Here is a 14,398-nt window from a genome sequence, read left to right on the forward strand (position 1 = left end):
TACATCTGAGCCAGGAGTATCTGTGGTCTTTTAAAAAAGTTGAGGTCTCTGTCCCAGTCAAGTCTATAAAATGCAAGTATCAACAAGCAGTCCCCATAGATGTCAAAGGATCCATCATCTATGTAAGAGTAAACTTGCTGCTTAGGTCTTTGCAAGATAGATGAATTACAGCATAGAGGTTTTTAGCTTGGGGTTTTAAATGACCTATCTAATTTCTGAGGAGAAGCTGGAAGTGCAGCCTGAATTTGAGCCTCCTTTGGACTTCTATCAAAGGGTCCATCTGTGATGAACCTGGTCCAAATTATCTGAAAAGGTTAACATCCAAGATCAAGAACAGAGCTCCAAAGACAAAAGGAGGGTTTCGTTTGATATTCTCTGGCAGCCTTCTGCCTAGTGACTGGAGAACACGAACAAAAATCTGTACTTAACTAGAGTGATTTTCCATGTCATCTCCCCACGACAAGTGCCTAGCTTGCTTTGCCAAAAGCCAATACCCGGAGCTCACACAACAGCTATCTACAAGCACAGCATCACTGACCAGATTCTTTATCCTAAACTAAACTCATTATTTCTCCTTATCTGCAGATGTCTAATCTACAGTGTATGGAGGCCTAAAGTCCTCTGAGCATTGCTGCTATGCTGCTGCACAATGGCAGGCAGGAGAGGAGAAGAACAACCTGCCCCAGATCCTGCCAGGCTCACTGTTACGCTCTTGCTAAAGCCACCATGTTCCTGTCAAGGAAGCAACCGCGGTTATTCTCAGTGTAACAGGCTGCACCATCACTTAAATAAAAGTAAAATTTATTTGGCATAGGACAGAAAAATAAGAACAAAATCACGTATAAAATAAATGTTAAGCAAAAAAAATATTCACAGAACTAGACTGATATTTTATAAAAAGCTCAAACTTTAAGCATCTGATAAAAACATGTTACTTTCTGCTCAGCCTATGTTTTAAGTTACGTTTTTCAATCTTTCATGATCTTGTGTGGCTTTGGAAGTCCAAATTAAGAGGCCTTCCTTTGCATGCCATTAGTTTACCTTAAAGTGTATGTACCACAAACGAAGTGTATTTCAGAATGGCAACATACTGAAGGGTTACTCCCTTTTTTAAGACATGCGGTTTCTTTTTCTTTGAGTCTGCCTACTCACCTGCTGCATACTCACTCAAGTGAGCACATAATACATGCGCCCTGCTTCTGCTGAGTAATTCCAGCACTCCCATTTTTGCCAGTGCTCCAGGTTTACCTTTTAACAGAATGGTCCAGCCATTTCCACCTCTCAGGCTTGTTTTCTCCCAATGTACATGAAGAAGCATTCCATGAACTAACTACACTTAACATGCTACTGGCTACCTTAGGTAAGAGATTCCCGTTGTTTCCTGGTGAATACCATTTGAAAGATTAAAGTTCATACAATATTTTATAGAGAGTCCATGTACCGCCAAACAGGTTGTTTGCACCTGACTGAGACACAATGATGTTCACGCTATTGCGATGTGGTATTACATAGATGCAACATTTTATATCATAATTTGTACTCTGGTATCGATAGTGACATTCAGACATTCAATTGGTTTCCATCTCCTTGAGCAATCTGCTCCTTTCCAGCATCCTGTGGCTGAGGGGCCCTATGTAGGTCTCTTGACATTTGACATTCTGCTTGAAAAAATGCCAGTTTGATCCTTCAACTATATTCTTTAATTCCAAGGCAAAAAGAACCCTTTCTATTTCCATACTTCTGCACAGCGAATTGTTGTATTACAATGTATGTGAAGCATGATAGCAGTTTAGTTCCTTCATTCTCTGCTCCAAGAGAAACCCACTTCTACAAGTGACATATATAAAGAATTATTTCTGCAAGGAGAAACTGCCATTTTTTTTAGTGACAATTTAAAGAACTTCTTCAACAGTTTAGTCTTGCAGATTCTTTCAGTGTTGGGAAATGCTGGTTCCTAAACATGAACTTTGCAACCTTATTTAAGAAGTAGTTAATTTACAGAAATACATATTTCCTGAATCACTAGCTGAGTTTCCTTTAACAACTTTGAACATTAATCGCTGTGACCTCTTCTGTCACTGGCTGGTGCAGAAAGTTGTTACCAATATAAGGTGTGCTTTTCTTCCAAATATACTGAGCAGAAATTATCGTCACATGGTACAAAAGTAACTCCCGTTTCATTTACTGACTTGAATTAAACAAAAATGAACATCTGTGGCCGTTTTCACACATTGTGAGCTTAGTGATGACGTAAAAAGATAGTTTGAGGCGTGAGGGTTTATAATACAGTGTCATTGAAACAAACCCAGTAAATTTTCTATGTAAGCAGCGAATCAAATTTTGTCCTCTAACAACACTGAAGTCAGCTGGGCTCTATGGATATCAGTGTGAGACACCGATTTTGGGAAAGGGTTAAATTTCCAGAGCAATACCAACAATTGATGGTGGGGCTAACCATTGCCCACCTACACCTCACCTACAGACAAATCCAATAGTCTGTCCATACACTGAGCCCAATCTGAAGTTATCAGACTGAGCAGAACAGAACAGAAGGACTACAGAAGAACTTGGCTCAAACACTGCATAATGCTACTGTTGGCACTATTTACATTAGGACTTGGAAGAGCATCACCTATTGATTTTGCTAGTGAGACACGGAAAAGTTGACTTAAAAAGTCATAAGGCACCATTAACTCAGTCTGTTTTGTATTCTTTTTTAACACTTCATAGTGAAATAAATACTTTAATACTGATCATATTGTAAATAGCTACTGATACATGAAGCAATATATTGAATGATAAAATGCTGCACTGTTCTGGAATATACCTAGGGACTTTTATAGCAAAAGATATAAATAGTAAAGTTGTTGTTCAGTGAAAAAAATCCTCTTTCTCCATTGTTAAGCTATTTTACATATATGCCAAACATCTATTCTGAAGAGCTTTCTATAGTACAAAGAAGTGCTAAACCCAAGCAGCTCAGCTTTTGTGGCTGGTTGACTGAGGGCCTTTTACAAAGCACATTTTAAGGTGAGACTGAAGTTGGTTTGCCAAGTCTTTGGTAGTGGTCCAGAATTTCTGGTCAGAAAACCTTACTCAAAAGAGCAAATACAGAATATTTTGAATGATGCAGAGAATTGGCAGAACAATGTGCAGCATTTTCATTGACTTACTCAAAGTAAAACAGTCATGCTGGAAGCAAGTAAGTGATAAAAAAAGTATAGTTTCTGGAGGGTTTGGGTTTTGGTTCTTTTTTTTTGGCTGTATAGCTATTTGGATATTAATAAGGATTTGGCAGGTCAAGGTACTGAAAATATTGTACTCTTAAATTCAGAATGTTGTTCCTTAGAAACTTATAAGTGCTTCAGTTTAAAAGCATGAATACAATAATTTATCCTTTAAGTTATTATGCTAAAAATCTTATTTGGACTTCTATTCCCATAATAATATCCCAAAGAGACAGGCACTTTAAGTGACACCCATAAAATACATATAGAAATTCAGTATTGTGCTAGGTTTGATCCCTGGTGCACCTGTCACATGGAGGTCCCACTAATATCTGTTTTAAGAAACTCTTACAGCCACGAGCCTGCAATTAGGTGTAGTTACATCCCTGCGCCTGCGCATTTAATTGCGGGTTCAAGACCATAAATAGTAACTTAAAATAGGTCTTTAGATATAAAAATGTAAAAACCAGGTACATAATCAAATGCTATCACAGCTAATAAGATTTTGTAAACAAACACTGAAAAGGCCAAATTAAATTTGATCTGGCCAAATACAACTCTGTCTCATCCTCTTCATTGTGACCGTCCAGGCTGTCAGGCAGAAAGAGGATCTATCCCTCCATGCCCACTGACAGAGCAAGAAGTCCAATGCACTAACACTTCAGTGGGGTCCAGACCCTTCTCCTCTATATTCCCTAGATTTTGAAGGACTGAACTCATTCTAGCTGTAGAGTGTACTTAGGATCATGCCTCCCATGCTACAGAAACATTTTCTTAACCAACATGACTATTCCTTGAGCAACACCCTGTGAAGCATGGCTGCTGATACAGGCTTGGGAGGGATCCCAAAGAGTATGCTGAAGACACAAACTGCTGAGAAGACAGAAGAGATTTTCAGAGCTAACCTTCTAAAGTCCAATTAACAAAGAGCTAGCATTCAGCAATATTTCAAATCCAGAATTATAATCTTCCCCTAATTTCCAAAGGCATTTTATATGCATTTAGATACTTTTGAAAATGCACTCACACGATGAACTTTTTTCTCATATACAACATTGAAAAGCCATTAAACATATTAACCAATTGTCACAATGTTAGAATACTTTACACTCTCTTCTATTAATGAAAGCCTTGAAGCTCTCTGCAGAGACTCCTTTCAGCAAAGTTTGAAAGGACAGGCTTCATTATCAACTCAGAAGGCCAAATCTTCCCATTTCTCCTGAACCAGTGCAGACAGCAAATTTCGGAGCTGATGCTCCCACTTGAACCCACAAACCCCAGACCTCCTTCACTACATCAAAGGGCTTTCACTTACGCACATTTTTGACCTAAGCTGCTCTACTGTAATGCCATTCAAATACAATCTCTCTGAGACTTGTGACCTAAGCCCCAGGAAGCTTTTAAAGTCAAAAGCCATAATTTAATTGTACCAAAGAAACAACTGGAAAGCAGTCTGTGGAGCACTGGTGGTAGCAATGCTTTACAGCAGGAGCCTGCCGCTACACTAATTGCTGCATTTGTACCAAGGCTACTTTCTGAGGACTCTTTGCATGTAGTCTCAGATAGAGGGCATGACAATAATCCAGAACATGGATGGCTGTGAGCTGGTCCACCTCAGAGTAGGAAAGAATCAGGTGACTAAAAACATAACACTATTAAAAAAAAAAATGAAAGAAGGATTAAAAAAAAAAACCTCAAAAAGTGAGTTTTTCACTTCTGCTTTTCTTTGGACGATTATCCACAGATAAAAACAAGGCCAGACACACTCCACCTTTGGGGCAGGATGTGCCATCTATTGTTTAAAATAAGATGTGCTTGGTTAAGATGAAGTGAAAAGGTTTAGGATGAACTCCTGGTCACCATGTAGTAAGTCTATGGCTTGCAGAAGCAGACAGGCTGAGTTAGGCATGCAAAGAAGAATCCAGGTGCCTCTGGGCAACACTGTTTTCCCCAGAAACTGGTTTTTAAACAGAAAATAGATTGTACTTTATCATTCAAATATTACAGCCACTGTACCCAAAGTGAATGAAACAGCTTTGTTCCAGTTCTCATTAAATCCAAAGCCAGACCTCTCGTGAAGCTCTCATGGGGACAGAGCTGGACACAGTAAGCTTGATGCACGTATGTTGTGTGTGGTCCACAAAATGCCTTTCATGACAGCCTGCAGTACAAGTAGATAAAATTTATAGCTTTGAGCAACTATAGTTCATGAGCGGCATCTATTACTTCTGTAATAGAGACTGAAGTTGTTTTCCAACTGACAAGCCAAAAGTGGAAATGAAGCAAAACAGACAACTTTCCAATGATGTGGATAGGAGAGCTAGTTGAAGGAAACTTGAAAACAGACGTCACCCAAAGATGAGCCAGAACCCATTTCACCTTGGTATAGGTGGAAGCGGGGGGGCACCTCTTTCTTTTCGGCCAGAACCACCTAGAAGAGAAAGAAAGTTTTTGGTGTTACTCCTCCTGGTTTCTTTTAAAGTAGGAGTTTACATCCAAGCCATTAATTCAGTAACTGGCAAAGATCTTGCCTAGCCATTTTACTAAAAAAAGCTTTTTAGAGTTTCCAGTTAATTTATTAAACAACATCAGAACTTCAAACAGCGTAAAAGAAGGTTTTTAACTAACCTTATCCCAAAATGTCTGAAAAGTATATGTGTTTTAGTCTCTTGTCCCCTACTCAAAACAGATCGATAGCTCTTGATAGCCTTCCTACTTTATGCAAACACATACTGTATTAGTGCTACTTGCAAGACATTCAGATTTTGATTAAAGTGGCAAGCTCTAAATGCAGGAACATTTCAAAACTCTTAATGTTTTTCCCTATATGAAGATTTTCACTGCAAACTCATGAAATAAAACATTAAAAAGCATATATTACTTTGCATTTCTTTGTGGAGTAATGCGAATGGGATGAAAGCTAACAGGGCAAAGTGAAGGATCAGAGACTAACAGGAATTTCTGCTCCAAACCAAAACCTCATCATTTGGAAACAGGAGAGAGAGAGAAACATCTGAGTGTACAGATGATTACAGGGTAATTACAAGCCACCGATGTCACTGGTTGTGAAAGAAGGAAATTGATCCTTGGGTGTATCAGGCAAAATACCAGTAATGAAGATAGGAAACATTTATGCTGCAGTAGAGACATGAATGGGAACAGCATGTAACACTGACTGTAAAAGACGAAATCAAACTGAAATGTATACAGAAGGAACCTTGATGATCAGACAACATAGCTTGGAAGCACAGTGTAATACATCCTGATTTAATCAGTCCAGCAAAACAAAAGCTGAGAGGAGGATATGACTGTCATCTGCCTGTAGAAGAAAGAGCTGACTATAATGGCAGAGGTGGTCTCTTACAATACATATTCCAACTAAACCCCCCCAAAATTCTCCCCTCAGATACAAGTTTGAGAGGGCTTGCAGCTGCAAACATGCATTTAGCTTCTTCTTTGTGGTGGGGAAGCGTGACTAGGCTGTTAGTCTGAGAAGTTTTGAAACCTCAGCATCCAGAGTCTTCCCTGTCCACATTGTTTTCAGGATGATACACTGAAATGCCAACAGCAGAGGTGGAATAAACTTACCTCTACTTTCATTTCTTGCTAGTTTACTGGGATAACTTCTGTTCATGGGTACATATGGCTCTGGAGGTGGCAAATCAGATATGGGATGAAAAGAAAATCTGCTTTCCCATTCATCTGCAAAAAAAAAAAAACAAACAAGGAATTTACTCATTAGTTTTATGACACAGCTTCAGGATAGTAAACTGACATTAACATCATGTTTGACACATATTTTATGTTGCACAATGCTTACATAGCCAAGTATTGAACCAGCATCCTACTGGGAAGTCAAGGAAGAAGATACTTCAGGTTAGTTTGAGAATGAAATACTTTGTTCTTAGATACAGAATTTTCTGATATTCAAACTTCATTGATATACAGAGAAAATTTGAGGCCATTATGATAAAATTTATGATGACAGAGAAGCCTGTATATAACTAGTGTCAAAAATGAAAAAATACATCAGTTGAAACATCTTTTGAGACTACAGAGACCCTACTGATGTACTTAGTGAGTCTATAGGATTCTAAAGAATGAAGCAAGCTGATCAGTTTTTTCACTGAAATAACAGGAAATGTTTATAAAGCTCTGTTCTGCATTTGAATTTGGAGGCCCAAGGAAGAAGAAAGTGTGGGCTATCTTAAACTTTGTAATTACTTCACTTGGTTGCTTCAGGACTTTGCAACCACGCTTTTGTTGCAATATTGTTATGTTTTATTGCATAATGTAATGAACAGCTGACTAAGTTTTGCCCAGCAGTTCTACATGCTGTGATAGAGGTTTTCTATGCTTCCTCCCAAAGGCTACAAGTAGAATCCAGTGTGCAAAGGACCTGCAGGTTCTGAACCCTGCAAATATCTTGTGTATGATAAAATGTGTCTGTGACCCACCTGCCTTACTGGAGGTGTGAAGCTGCTTCAAAAGCATGAGTTCATCAAATCATAGAATCGTTAGGGTTGGAAAGGACCTTAAGATCATCTAGTTCCTATCCCCCTGCCATGGGCAGGACATGTCCCACTAAACCATGTCACCCAACACTCTGTCCAACCTGGCCTTGAACACCGCCACAGATGGAGCATCCACAACTTCCCTGGGCAACCCATTCCAGTGCCTCACCACCCTAACAGGAAAGAACTTCCTCCTTATATCAAATCTAAACTTCCCTTGTTTAAGTTTGAACCTGCTACCTCTTGTCCTATTACTACAGCACCTAAAGAATAGTTCCTCTCCAGCATCCTTATAGGCCCCCTTCAGATACTGGAAGGCTGCTATGAGGTCTCCACACAGCCTTCTCTTCCCCAGGCTGAACAGCCCCAACTTTCTCAGCCTATCTTCATACAGGAGGTGCTCCAGTCCCCTGATCATCCTCGTGGCCCTCCTCTGGACTTGTTCCAACAGTTCCATGTCCTTTTTATGTTGAGGACACCAGAACTGCACACAATACTCCAAGTGGGGTCTCACGAGAGCAGAGTAGAGGGGCAGGATCACCTCCTTTGACCTGCTGGTCACGCTCCTTTTGATGCAGCCCAGGATACGGTTGGCTTTCTGGGCTGCAAGCGCACACTGAAGCCGGCTCTTGTTCATTTTCTCATCAACCAACACCCCCAAGTCCTTCTCCACAGGGCTGCTCTGAAACTCTTCTCTGCCCAGCCTGTAGCTCTGCCTGGGATTGCTCTGACCCAGGTGCAGGACCTTACAGCAGTATTTTTGCTTACTTTTTCTAACCTTCTAAATGCCAGAAATACCAATTTTGGTCTCCTATAATTAGCTGATAGATTTACCTGCTCTTTACAAATAGAAAACAATTAAAAATAAAAGGATGATGAATCTTTAAAACACAGCAACCTCACCTTTTCAACAAACACTAGCACTAACATTTTCAGCAGGATTCTGGCAATCTCTTCCTTCCTCTGTTTCTTAGATTTCAAGTCATCATTAACCTGTTCTGACTTCCAAAGAATCTTAATGTAGCTATCATTTGAATTCATATTAAGAGAACAATCCCACCTTAGGCTGTATTTCTGCACTGTAGCAAAGCAAAGCATTGTCAATACGTTTCTTTTTTTCAGGTTGTTTTTCAAAGGGTTATTTTGGTGACTGTACTGATGACTTTGCAATTCTGCTCTATGTATGGCGTATTTATCCTGGTCTTATTTGGCAGAGTCAACTGAGACCCTACTGACACCCCGATGGTCAGAAATCAAAGGTCTGCACTAGAAACACAGCCTCTATCCCAAACCCTTTTTGAAGGCCGAAAGGCTACACGGTCTCTATCAGAGGCAAACAGGTGTGTGCATGGCTTACCATCGCCAGGATCCTGGAAGCCGTTTCTGACAGCTGCTGAAGGTGGCGGTGGTGGCGGCGGCGCTGCTGAGCCCGGCCGGTCGGGAGGAAGCGGCGGTCGTGGTCCACCTCTCTGGTTGTCCAGCCCTGCCCGGGAGGGCAGCTGCGGAGTAGCGGGCAGAGCCCGTGAAGCGCTTCCATTCCTGCTTATGGGAGGAGGTGGTGGGAGTGGGCCTGGAGAAAGACAAGAGGCAAGCACACAAATGATGTTTGTACCAGGGGTTATTCTGCCAGTGGTAGGCCACTGCCTGCATCCCACAGTCCCACTATCAAGCCAGAGAGGGTGGGCTGCCTTAGGACCCTGGCAGGGAGTCACCCTCAGCACCCACTTCTCTGCTCTCCAGGGCTCTCTATGGAGTTAGTGCTGATTTGAAGAGAGGAGAGCAGGGTATACCTAAGCATAAATACACCTCAGTGACCATATTCCCATTTCCCTTAGCTACAGAAACCTCTGCAGATGTACTGTTCCTTGAAGCCACTTTTAAACCACCATAAATTACATAGGCCACAATGAGCGTTAAGTTACAGCTGTAATTCAGGGTACTGTGAAGGTCCAAACTTGGCCCATTTCCTTTCCATGTACCATAGCAAGGCAAGAGGACATGTAAAAGAAGAGCTCTGCTACCCTCATAGGCTCTTTGCCCATAGGGGTGGTCATCCCTAGGTGTCACAGCCAGGACCTGCAGTGGCACACAGGGGAATCCAGCCCAGGAATGGCAGCGCTAAGCAGCATGGCATCAGCTCACTCGTTTGTAAACAAACATATGTGCTGTATGCCAAGTTTTTAGTAGTTGGAGAACATCCACCTCCCGCTAAACTGGAAACAGACCTCACACGTAGACTGGCATTCCCAGTGTTTGTGTGTCTGAGTAACTGGCATGGTAACATGACAGGTCAAATACAAAGGCACTGCCCACGTAAGGCAGGAACAGGGCTGTCCTGAAGGCAGAGGAAGGGTGCTTCTCCAAGGAGCCAGTAAATGTAGGCAAGAAAGCTGCTGCTGCCAGGGAGAGAGTTAGGACACAAGGAGATGAAACAGAGGGTGTGGAGGGCTATGTGTGTTCAAAGGGCTCACTACCTGTGTTTGGCAGAGTTGGGCAACTGACAATTATGTCCATTTTTATGAAATGCTTCCTTGTCCTGATGAAATCTAGCTACAGACATGCATTTTGAAAAAAGAGAGCAGCAGATACTGTGTCTCAAGCGACACACATTGAAGCATGCTTCAAGAAACTGGCTATACCTTGTGGGTTTGGTTCCCCCCCCTCCCGTTTTTCCTTCTTTTTTCACACATTACTAAAATTTGCCTTCAGGGAATGGTTTCTAAGAGAGAGAAGCACTTAGCAACTTTCAGAATAGTTTTGCTTGCTCTCTCTAAACCTACCTAAACCCCATCATCTACATTCAACCGCTGCAGGAGTATTTACATTTATAATTTATTGCTACAACTTCCTTCTACTTATTAAGCCAGCAGAGAGGTGGTGCAAATTTGCTAAAACCATCTGCCTCAGAAAAGAGCCAACCAGGAAAGCACCAGTGGAAGCAGGGGAAGCAGCTCTTGGAAGTGTCTGATTAATTACAGACACTCTCTACAACTTTCATCCATGCTCCCAGTCAAACGTGACAAGATTTCTCTGCTTTATTTACTGCAGGCTGTGCTGGCATTGTGCCATCCTTTGGGGTGGCAACCAGCTCCACAAAGCATGGTCTTGGGGCCATGTAACTGCATGGCTGCTGTAGGTGCTGTGCTATAAGGGACCAGCACTGGTTCAAGCAGCTGGAAAACAACACTGATGGCTGTCACCTGTGGGAACTCCCATGAGATTTAGCTCTATTCTCTGTGAGGGCAGGTTTGAGATGATTCCACATTTTTATTTCCAAAGGATGAAATGAAAGGCAGCTCTATGGAGCTTCCCAGTATGGCCTTCTGCGCAATGCTTCTTCCTTCCTGATGTTACAGGGCCTGGCTGCTTGTGCCTAAATTCTCTCACCTCCAACAGGAGAACTATCAGGAATTAAGAGAGCTAAGTTATGATGTGCAGTTCTTAAACGCTAGGAACAACAGCTGTCACAGAGGACAAGGTACGTTAAGAAATAACCCAGAAGAGACAATTCTTGGTCTCATTTGAAATCTGCACATGGTACGTAACAAGTTAGTCATCCTGCAACAGCTGCCATTCCATTTAGCAACTAGGCCTTTTATTAAAATAATTTGTATTTGGCTGTAAGCGTTTGTGTCTGCCAACACGCAGAAGGTCAGGTTCTGCAAACCTCCATTCACGAGAATGGTATTAACTCACACTAGTTGACTCAGGAAGACGAATGCTGTCACCTATCAGAAGCTAGATAAAACAGCCTCTTTGCATCAAAGAACCTAATGGGGAAATCCCCTGTTTGCAACCCTTTTTTAATTACAGTAATTATAATGAAAGTTGCTGCGATGTGCAAAGGCACACGTGAGCAGGCTGGTGATGCACAGTGACTATCTTTAAGTCACCGTGATGCCCATAAACCCTCATTTCCAACTGCAGGATCCCTTGCGCCTAGCAGCACTTTGTGTTTCCCCTGCAAAGCAGGTGCGTGCACGGCAGCAGCTCACGGGGGAAGGCGCTGCCGCACGCCGCATCGCTCTTCTCCAGCACTTCTGTGAATCGTATGTGGCGAATAAGCGACGCCCTAGCCGAAGCTAAGCGATGCTGCTCCTGGGTCACAGAGGGTGAAGCACCTGCAGGGCTGCAGCGGGGCTGAAGAATTTGGGTTACGCTCCAAGGGGCCTCGCCAATGCTGGGCAAACCGAGACCTTTCCCCTTCCATAAAGCATCATCACTTCATCTCTCCGCTCCCACCCCGCCAAGCCCGGAACCCTCAGCGGCCCTACCTGATCGGCTGGGGGGGTCTCTCACGGGCGGCGGGGGCCTCTCGCTGGGCGGAAGGGGCAGGGGTCCGGAGCGGCCTCCTGAGCCGCCGGGCGCAGGGCAGGACCCCAGCGAGATGTTCCTCTGGGGCAGCCGCGGCATCTCGTCGCTGCCGACGGGGACGGGCGGGACGGGGGGCGGCCCCGGCCTGCTGGGGGGCGGCGGGGGGGCCGGGGCCCCGAGGCTGGGCCGGGGTGCGGAGGGCACGGGCGGCTTGCTGTTCTGCGGCGGCGGCACGGGCAGGGCCGCGTCCCGGGCGGCGGGCGGCCTGTGCCCTGCTGGGGGCGGCGGCGGCGGCGGCGGCTTGTCCTCCGACGGCCGGCCAGGGGTGGACGGCAGCGGCGGTCGGCCGGAGAAGGGGGGAGCCGCGCTGGTGCCAGGCTGCCGGAGCGACCCGGCCGGCCCCGAGCTCCGGCTGCCCGGGAACGGTGGGGGCGAGGGTCCCAGGCTGGACTGACGGCTCAAGCCCGGCACCGGCGGCGACCCCCGGTTGTGCAGGTTGGAGGCGATGGGCCGCGGCGTGCTGGGCACCGGGGGCGGCGCGGCATCAGGCTTGGAGCCGACGTCGGGCCTCGGCGGCGGCAAGCGACTCCTCTGCGGCTCGGGAGCGGAGGTCCGCGGCCCCGAGGGCGGCCCAGGGAAGCGCGGCGGGCAGCTCGGCGGAGTGAAGGGCTTGGCGGCTGTGGGGCGGCCTCCGGGCGGCAGGGCGGGCGGGCGCGCTCCCCCGGCGTCTGTGGACACAAGACGGGGCATCAGCACACGTCGGACAGGGTCTTCGTCCAAGGATTACCTAACGGGCTGTGTCCTAACGCTCTGCAAACAGTGAGGGGTCAGCTCCGGCATGTGCGTGCCCGCACGCCTTCGCGGCACGCAGGAGCAGTTGATGGCACCGGGGAACCAAGGCTCCAGAGGAGCAGGTTACATCCTGGTAAGGCTTCGTGAGAGACCGAAGCGGCCTCAAGGTAGCACAACTGACACAGCTATCATGCAGCAAGCAGTAACACAGGGAGGGAGGAAACGGTGAAGAACAAGTATTTGATATCATCAACCTGAAAGCAAAGAAATCTTAGCTTTCAAATAGTATTTGCAGTATTGCTGCACTGCAGCAAAAGGCTCTTTTCGGCCCTTTCTAGTAGCTTTTATCCAAGGATGTACTTGTGCACACCAGAAAAAAAAGCAACCAGCTTTGCAGTTGAAGAAGTACTGTTCTGGGATGCCAGGAACTTTTGTATCAGTACAAGTTTCCAAAATAGGCTGTGACACAATAGAAAATACCAGCTCTGAGAGCCTGTTTTGTACACATGCTGAAAAATTGCATTAGTCTAAAATATGTAAGGTTTGTAACACACTACAATCCCCATTGCCCAGTCCTCCTTCCACAAGTGTGAAATCCTACACCCTTAACCTTCCAAAACTCACTGGCCCCATATCTCCTTTGTTCCAAGGGGCACGAGGCTTTGCGTAGATGTTTTGCCAGCCAGAAGAATACAGTGCGTGCCCTGGACAAGCCTCCAAGTACAGCGTACCAGCCAGCTGGGGTGCCTCATGCACTCTCTTCATGGTAAATCATGGTGTTGTGGAGCTAACGCAGATGTACTTTCCATTTGGAAAGTAGATCCTTTTTCCTGGTGCACAAGGGAGAATTAACCTGGAATCCTTTTATGCTCTCCCCACCTCTGGTCCTGCACATTCACAGCTAGGGCAGGACCTAGTCTGCCTGACTGGACTTTGCAGGTAAATTCAACATTGCAGAGATCTTTAGTTTTCATCAATAACTAGGAGGATGGGTGGGAAGAGGAGTCTCACTTCTCCCTTATAAAACCTAGTATTAAGAATAAAACAAGATTCAGGCTGAAAAATGTGATTTCCTAAGAGCCTAAGATATTTGAAGGCTTTTTCAACCCAGCAGGTAATTTACTGCAGTGCTATGAAGGTTTTAAACAATGTCACATCTACTTTTCACATTGGAACTGCAAGGTCTTTCTTACCAGCATCTCGACTCGCAGCAGATCTGAGCTTTGGCATTCCTGCTTGGAAAAGGCCTCCAAGGCCAGGCGGTCCACCAGCACCAAAGGTGCCACCACCGCCACCACCAAAGCCCCCACCGCTGCCACCACCACCTCCTCCAAAGCCACCGCCACCACCTCCACTTGGTCCTTTGGGTTCTGTTGGGAAAAAGATCCCTACGTTAGGCAGAGAAACGAGACCAATCCTGCAGAGTCATCTATTTCATTAGAGCAATGCCTGTAGCTGGGACAAGCTTTCAAAACGCAGAAAGTCCTTGTTTAGGTTGGATCGTCATAGCTACCATCTATTACACCATGGAAGAGGTGGTGCAATAAACAT

General features: G+C 44.8%; 1 protein-coding gene across 1 annotated transcript in view; it reads right to left on the reverse strand.

The window, feature by feature from the left end:
- Positions 1–784: 784 nt before the first annotated feature.
- WIPF1 (WAS/WASL interacting protein family member 1) overlaps positions 785–14,398 on the reverse strand; it is a 34,838-nt gene continuing 21,224 nt past the window's right edge. Inside the window, exons 4-8 of the mRNA XM_061453855.1 lie at positions 14,041–14,217; positions 12,016–12,783; positions 9,099–9,311; positions 6,816–6,929; positions 785–5,658 (exon numbers count right to left, since the gene is read on the reverse strand). Of these exons, the coding sequence (XP_061309839.1) occupies positions 5,603–5,658; positions 6,816–6,929; positions 9,099–9,311; positions 12,016–12,783; positions 14,041–14,217 (1,328 nt within the window). The 3' untranslated portion in view covers positions 785–5,602. The remainder of the gene's footprint in view (positions 5,659–6,815; positions 6,930–9,098; positions 9,312–12,015; positions 12,784–14,040; positions 14,218–14,398) is intronic.

The sequence above is a fragment of the Pezoporus flaviventris genome, unplaced genomic scaffold (assembly GCF_033815535.1).
Source record: "Pezoporus flaviventris isolate CSIRO_AGI_PZ_B2104156 unplaced genomic scaffold, CSIRO_AGI_Pfla_v1 ptg000001l, whole genome shotgun sequence".
In the NCBI taxonomy this organism is placed as follows: domain Eukaryota; kingdom Metazoa; phylum Chordata; class Aves; order Psittaciformes; family Psittacidae; genus Pezoporus; species Pezoporus flaviventris.